Genomic DNA, 8,536 nt, shown 5'->3' on the forward strand with positions numbered 1-8,536 from the left:
AAATTTTTTTAATAAATTATTAATTTTTTAATAGCATAATTCGAAGCAATCAAATTCAAATTACTTGGAAACGCATGCGTGGGTGTAGTTCGAATCACTCTGATTCAAATTATTGTGTGTATAATTCGAATCAGGTAGATTCGAATTAGTGTGTGCGTGTGTTTGTGTATATTTCGAACCAAGCTGGTTCGAATTATGTAGAAATGGAGTTCGAATTTAGCTGGTTCGAACTACATATAAACGTGCATTGGTGGATTCATGAAGCAGTTTTTGTTTTGGCTAATTCGTGTAAAATTTTGCTCCCCTTGGCTTATTATTGTGATTTGTGCCCCAGAATAACAGAGTAAGAAATTAGAAAAAAGGTGGAGGTTGTAGCGGTGGTGGAGACAGCCAGAGTGCGTCTCCAAGCTCACTCGAAGGAGGAGGAACAGGGGCTGTCCTCTGTTGCGTCGAAGGTTGGCTGAGCTCAGGGAGCTTCGGCTGTTCTACTGGTTCAATGTTGGAGAATGAGACAGGGTGGCACAGAGAGAGGGGCCGAAGCTAGGGTTCGGTGGCCCTAGGGTTGTGGCGGTGACAAAGCAAAAACTGGTGCGAAGGTCTAGTTTGCGGAGAGAAGAGAAGATGGTTGGTGTGGCTGAGGAGAACAGAGAGGGCTTCGCGCTGGGTGGTTCGGTGATGATGACAACGGAGAAGAGCGTGTACGTCGTGGCTGTAGGAGTGGGAGTGGGAGAGGGAGAGAAGGGGAGGGTTTCTGTCCGGCTACAAGAGCGTGAGAGAAAGGAAAGGTTTCTACAATTCGTAATTAGAGTTTCTACAATTCGTAATTAGGGTTTCTTTAATCAGTTTTTAATTATTTTAAGAGTAAATGCCCTTTTCGGTCCCTAACCATTTGCCCGATGGACTTCACACCCCCTAAGAAATCTAAATACCCAAGTCGATCCCTATCTATTTAGATATCTATACGTTCCAGTCCCTACAACCGGTTCTGAGCAGGTCACTTGCTGATGTGTCAGTGACTTGTCCACGTGGGTTTCTCTCCTTCATATTTGGGACAACTCGCCCCCTGTAACTTTGTTGAAACGTTGCGTTTCATTATGAGCATTATTCCATAAAACACCTTCCTCTCCCTCTTCATTTACATTTGGCCCTAATTCTGAAACCTTTCTCCTTTCCTCCAAAAGAGCGTTACATTAAGGATGTGCGAGCGTGCTGCACCACTGTGTGGGAAGACATTGACTGCATTAGCAAGTTTCTTTGAAACGGTAAGGAATGCTTCGCTCTCTTCTACTTACTTTATCTTTCACTGTAGTTAAGTTGAGGGGTGTGTCAGATAGTGGGAGTGAAATTTGTTTTGATAAATCAGTTCTCCTCTGCATGGTGATTATGGGTGGATGGGGTGAAGCACTAGCTTTGTTTGATGAGTTAGGGTTGTTGCGAAACTATAATAGTGATATTAACTTTGAAAGTTTCTACCTTTGTGTTTACTGATGAGTTAAGAATTCTTAACTGATAGACATTATAGTCTATTTGCTGTTGATTAAGTTTGAAGTTTAGCTCTGTTACTGAGTTGTGGTTTGGATTTTTGCAGATGTCTGTGTTTGTTGTCCCTATTTTTCATCATGGTGGGAAACTCAAGAAAGATCCAGATGGAGCGTTACGGTACGTAGATGGAAAGATTGAGAAATTTCCACCCATGGATGTTGATTTTGTCAACAAGAAGGATTTGGAAGAATTCTTCAGGGGATTAGGTTATCTAGAATACAAAGAAATTTACTGGCTTGATCCAGCAGCAAGAAACTTGGAGTTTGGGCTTCATATCCTTAAGGGTGACCAGGATATTAATGACATGTGTGAAGCCACCCTAAGTTGTCCAGATAGAAATGAGTTCTACATCTACTTTGAGCACCCGGTAAGTCAACCAATGGCAGTCGAACCAGAGCCAGAACCAGAGGAAGAGCTCGTTGTGGTCACAGATGAATCCTCATCAGATGACGGATACGAGAGTGCCGAGGATGAGGCCTACAAGCCTCCTCCTCCTGGTTATGAGACTGATAGTAGTGATATTGAGTCACCAAACAGACGTGAAAAAAAAACAAAGAAAAAAGTATCGGTGTCTCCATCAAACAAGAAGAAGCAGTCACCTAAGAAAAATGGTAAGAAATCATCAAAAAGGTATACCAGGAGGAGGAGGAAGAGACATGTGCTATACGGTGAATCTAGTAAAGCAAATCGAACTGAGACACCTCCTAGTGGGTTGGGTTCTGGCCAAGGGCCAGTAGAAACAGATATTGGAGGTCCAGCAGTGGTTAATGAGAAGAGTGACAGTGATGAATACAACTATGAATATGCTTCTGAAGAGTGTCATACCCCCGGTATCTTCTGAGGATGAGAGAAAAATGCATGGACTTGATTTCAATGAAGAAAATGAATATGGAGAGGTTTAGTTTGAGCTTGGAATGCAATTTTCGAGTATGGAGAGATTTAAGAAAGCCTTAAAGGATGTATTTGTCTGGGATGGAAGAGATTGCATGTATATCAAGAATGAGAAGGAGAGGGTCAGGGCTAGATGTACAGAGGAGAACTGCCCATGGTTGATATACGTGGCAAGAAACTCAAAAACAATGGCATTTGAGATAAAAATATTTCACAACAAGCATACATGTGGAAGGGATTATGGAAGCAACTTGGCCAATAGGGCATGGGTCACAGATAAGCTGGAAAAAAGGTTGGCAAACAGCCTAAGCTAACACCGAGAGAAGCAACAGAGCATATGAAACAGGACTACAATGTTCAGGTCCATCCAAAAATGATCCAAAGGGCTTTGAAAGAAGCTAGGGAAATTGTTGTTGGGAATGACAAGGCACAATATGGGAAGTTGTGGGATTATTTACAAGAGTTGCATAGGAGTAACCCAGGCAGCACGGCTGACATGTGTGTTGACCCAATTCCGCAATCTCTACCGCTGTTTGACAAAATTTACATATGCTTAGATGCGTGCAGAAATGGATTTGTTAAGGGTTACAGACCACTAATAGGCCTAGATGGATGCTTTTTAAAGGGGTATTATGGAGGCCAACTCCTAACTGCAATGTCACTTGATGCTAACAACCATGTATTCGTTATTGCATATGCTATTACAAGAGCAGAAAACACAGAGAACTGGATGTGGTTCTTAACTCGGCTTCAGGATGATTTGGGAGACCATCAAGTGCGTGGATGGAATCTCATGTCCGACCAACAGAAGGTAACAACATTTGCCAACCTATTCTGATATTGTTTCTAATTTTGCAGAATATAGTTGGATTATAGTGTTGATATTGTTTAGATTACTAGAGTGTATAAAGAAGTCTGTAGCATATAATTGGGTTACATCAAGTCATAATTAGACTTCTGTTGCACATGTTGGATTATAATTAGATGTTTGTAACAGTTATAATTGGCTTATAATTGGCATATAATTTTTGGTTTTTATAAATACAATTCTACACAATATAATTGACTTATAATTAGTTTATGGCTATAGACTTCTGTTGCACATGTTGGATTATAATTAGATGTTTGTAACGGTTATAATTGGCATATAATTTTGTTTTGTAAATAAAATTCTGCACAATATAATTGACTTATAATTAGTTTATGGCTATAGACTTCTGTTGCACATGTTGGATTATAATTAGATGTTTGTAACAGTTATAATTGACATATAATTGGCATATAATTTTTTGTTTTATAAATAAAATTCTGCACAATATAATTGACTTATAATTAGTTTATGGCTATAGACTTCTGTTGCACATGTTGAATTATAATTAGACGTTTGTAACAGTTATAATTGGTTTATACCAGTGACTTCTATTGCCAGCAATTGGTTTATAATTAGATATCTGTAGCAATTAGAAATGGCATATATTTGGTTTTTAAACTATCTTTGCAGGGACTTATGCGTGCAGCAAAGGAAGTCATGCCCTATGCACACCATAGAAATTGTGTGCTGCACATTTGGAAGAATCTTCAACAAAGATTCAATAACAAGCAGGTAAAAGGACTGTTATGGCATGCTGCCAAGTGCACTACTCAGGTACAGTTCAAAGCACCAATGGAGAAGTTTAAAAGTGAGTGCCATGGAGGATGGGAGTATATGAATCAATTTGACCCAGGAGTTTGGTGCAAGGCATATTTCAGTCATGGTCCGAAGAATGACAGCCTCACCAATAACATGTGTGAGGTTTGGAATTCTATGATAGTTAAGGCAAGGGAGAAGCCGATTCTAACAATGTGTGAAGAAATAAGGTGTACAATAATAAAAAAGATGGCCAAGCACAAGAGGATTCTAGGGAGGTGCATTGGAAAACTGGCACCAATGCAGCAGTGGAGGCTTGACAGGCACATTAAACCACAGAGTCATAAATGGAATGCACAATGGAGCGGAGATAATGACAGGGTTCTATTTGAAGTTACTAGGGGAAAACACAAATTAGGCGTCAATCTCCAACAACATACATACACTTGCAATGCATGGCAGTTGACAGGTAAACATTAATTATTAATTCTTGTCTTGTTATTTTCACAATTTTTAGCACACCATATTCATGTTTTTGTTGCTGTTGTATAGGGATGCCATGTGTCCACGCAGTTGCTGCTATCTCTAAGTTGAGGATCAAGGCTGCTGAAGACTTTGTGAGCCCTTATCTCACTATGGATGCTGTGAGGAAAACATATGACTTGTGTGTAAATCCAGTGAACAGCAAAAAATTTTGGGAGAAGACAGACCATCCAAAGCCACAACCACCCAGGATAGTAAGACCAGCTGGTCGTCCAAAGAAACGCAGGACTGAATCCGGTGCACCCCCTCCCCCTCCCCCAGTGATTGGCGACAAAATGAAAAGAACTTTTCAGGTAACGTATAGCAAATGTGGGGAGAAGGGGCATTATTATAAAACATGCAAGGGAGCACCAGCTAAACCCGACTGGCAACCAAAAAGGAAGAAGGCAAAAGTGGCTAGCAAAGCTTTGGTTGCGATGACTGAAAATGTAGCTCCTGTCCTTCCCCCTATAGGGAATGTGGCTGGTATTGATGGTGGTGTAAATAACATACCTGTTGAAGAACCTGAACCTATTAACCTGGATCCTCTTGTAAGCTTTTTTTTAGACAAGTATTTTGTAAGTCGTATACATATTGGGTTGTGTCTTTGAGTATTCACAATGAGTTAATATTTGTATACATATGTGGCTGCAAAACATGCTTCTGTCATACAGGATACGGCTAGGAAAAATAAGAAAAAAATGCCAAAGAGGCCGCATGTAGAGCCAGATGAGATAAACATTTCACAAACTGCCCCAACTGCAGAGGTAAATAGAGACACCATAGTTCTTAACTTTTTTTTAAACACAAAAGATGTAGTTTTGGAGCCCAAATGTGATTCACTATTATTTTACCAGGTTCCAGAAACTGATCAAACTACTCCAATAAATCAGACCACAACTCAGGCTCCAAAGGCTCAGCCCCATTCTGCAGCTCCAAAGTTTAGGCCCAAACAGATGGTCAGAAGACCCCCAAGTCCTCCAGTGCAGTCCAACGAACATCCTCACAATGTACAAGCCTAACCAGAAGGACAAAGCTTACAGAAAACCTCTCATGCAATCTCCAATGAAACTCTGGCAGCAGCTAGCACTGGGACCTCATCAAGGCTATTCAAGTTCATTCTAACTCCAGGAATGAAGCCTCCACCAAAAAACCAGTGAAAGAACTTGCTATGTGAATATTATATTGTTTAGAGAATGTAGAACTTTGGTTTAGGGAGACTCTATCTTAGTTATTTTGGTTATAGTGTTGATGTTATGATTAGGTTCTGATTTGAAGTCTACATAATACTCAGGATTGATTTAGAGATACTCATATTTTGGAGTGAATTTTTTGTAAAACACTCATGCTTTGGTTTGTGAATCATTGAATCGCTTTATGAAACTCTCAGGAATTGGAGTGTAATTCCAAATGTGCCATATATTTGAATATTTACATTGTTATCTTCATAGACATGTGTTTCACAAACTCATAATAATACAATATGATAATATCTCAATACACTATTTTAAATTCTAATAACTACATGAAATAAAATAAATTAAGTATCACTAAATTAGAGTAAATAATCATAACATGAGTTATTGTCTTCATACAAGCTATGAATTTCAACCATAATACATTAAGTAGTTGTCTTCTATTTACATAACTTTGCACACTAAATCAAATTCACATTTTTCTCAATTAACCCACTGCAAATTGATGAAATTATAAGTGTAGCTGCAATTCCAATTAAAAAAGTAGTTAAGGTTCTGCATTTAGTGTTGCCTCCAAATGTTTTTTCAATTTTCTGCTTCGCCATCATTACTTCCAGTGCCTCCAATCTTTCTTCCATCGTCTTCAAACTTTCAACCATACCATTCTAATTGACATCAGCTTTATGTGAATATGACTCAACATATTCATCAAGCCAAGCAAAGTATTTGCAATGTAGAGTTGCGGTCTGCAACAAACAACACTCCATGGTAATGGCAATGAATTTTGAAACAAAACTAAAATTGAAAAATGATTACCTTAAACATTGAGCAACCAAAAAAAAAAGCATGTTCGGATTTCCTACAGTACTAGACTGAAACAATATTGCATATGTGCTACAATGACATCTGGGTGCTACAAATCTTTTCTTGCCTTGGTTTGTCTTTTCCCCTATACTCCCAATGGAACCCAGAGTCGAACTCCAGCACAAATTCTTCCCAGCTTCACTGCTTTCCTCCACGGTTCGTGAAAAAGAGTCTCTGACTTTTATAGCCATATTATTCTTCAGGAGAAAAGTCCTTATCTTCACTCCACACACAACAAAGACAATGAAGAACAAAGAAAAAACCCTAAATAGCTATGAACACCCAGGAGATAACTGCTCATAATGAAACACAACGTTTCAACAAAGTTACAGGGGGCGATTTGTCCCAAATATGAAGGAGAGAAACCCACGTGGACAAGTCACTGACACATCAGCAAGTGACCTGCTCGGAACCGGTTGCAGGGACTGGAACGTACAGATATCTAAATAGATAGGGATCGATTTGGGTATTTAGATTTTTTAGGGGGTGGAAAGTCCATCGGACAAATGGTTAGGGATCAGAAAGGACATTTACTCTTATTTTAATTTTGAATTAAAAAAATTTAAAATTAATTATTAAATGGAGTTGTTTAAAAAATTGGCTGATTTAAACCTGCTAAAAAAAACCTTTATAGTCTATGAGACTTGGATAGTTGGATATTAGAGAACAAGTTGAGGCTTCTGTACTTCTTTTAGCATGTGTGAGATTTAGCAATAGAAAAAAAAAATCGGAAATCCTATAGAATAATATTAAATAGAATATTAGGAGTTATTATAAAATTAAGTACCTTCGAAAATAAATTATGTATTCTAATAATAGCATCACAATGTGTCTAAAATAGACTACAAATGCACATAATTCTATGAACGGTTTCCATCCCAAAAACCAAAATGATTTGACAAACTGGATTTTAGTCTTTTACTGCCATTTCCACCGGCATTTTCTGATATTAAAGTGGCGCAGAATACCCTTTTATGTTTTTTTTTAAAAAATAAAATAAAAAAATAATTATTTTTTATATCTAATTTTTTAACTTAATTTTTCAAATATGATTTTTTTTTATTTAGGACGAGTTCGCTTAGCTCCAGCGAACTTCACTTCAATTTTTTACAAAATCCACGTAACTCAAATTTTTAAATCATTATCATCGTATCTAAGAGTACATAAGAATACACAAAAATATACAGACAACAAGTATGTCTTCTTCAACATTACTGGCAGTAATAGCAATTATTATTATCGTCTCCAAAAATATACAGATACAAGTCATATTTAATAAAAAAATTTTCTCATTATAAATTAAATAAAAATATGGCTTATTCATATGTACTCTTGTGTACTACTATGTACTCTAAAAACGATGATAATGGTTGGTGTTCATACCCTGACCCAACGCTAAGACCCAGGTCCAAATGAGAGACCCAATCCAAAGGATTGAGCCCCATTCTACACCGACCTTCCCCTATAGAAGTCGGTCCTTACCACGACTTGCTCTAAAGAAGTCGGGAACGAAGATTAGCTGGCAGATAGGCACTCATTCAAGTGAGTAACTGCCCCTAAAATCTCTCAACCCACTTCCAGGAGCCATATCTCAACTTCCCTAATATGAAGGGACGGTTATCCACCTTAAAAAGTAGAACTACTTCAACGGTGGTTATTGGCTCATCACTATAAATACACTGACACCCCTCAGGTATCTCTAAGTTCCAATATTCTCTAAACCTGCTCACACACCTTGCTGACTTAGGCATCAGAGTGTCTTTGCAGGTACCACCCCCATTCACTTATATACACAAGTCGGACGGAAGCCCAGAAGCGCGATCCCCTTCGAAGGTTTCCCTTCACAGATGATTGGGCCAGCCTAACGAGTCAAACCCATCAATCTCCGGTTACC

At 38.4% G+C, this 8,536-nt stretch overlaps 1 protein-coding gene across 1 annotated transcript; it reads left to right on the forward strand.

Annotated features, from left to right (window-relative positions):
• LOC107609716 lies at positions 2,771–5,604 on the forward strand. The gene is made up of 5 exons (XM_016311735.1): positions 2,771–3,244; positions 3,935–4,529; positions 4,613–5,133; positions 5,257–5,349; positions 5,440–5,604. Exons 1-5 carry the CDS (start codon positions 2,771–2,773, stop codon positions 5,602–5,604), a joined length of 1,848 nt encoding a protein of 615 aa, XP_016167221.1.

Source organism: Arachis ipaensis, chromosome B01, assembly GCF_000816755.2.
Source record: "Arachis ipaensis cultivar K30076 chromosome B01, Araip1.1, whole genome shotgun sequence".
NCBI classification, from domain to species: domain Eukaryota; kingdom Viridiplantae; phylum Streptophyta; class Magnoliopsida; order Fabales; family Fabaceae; genus Arachis; species Arachis ipaensis.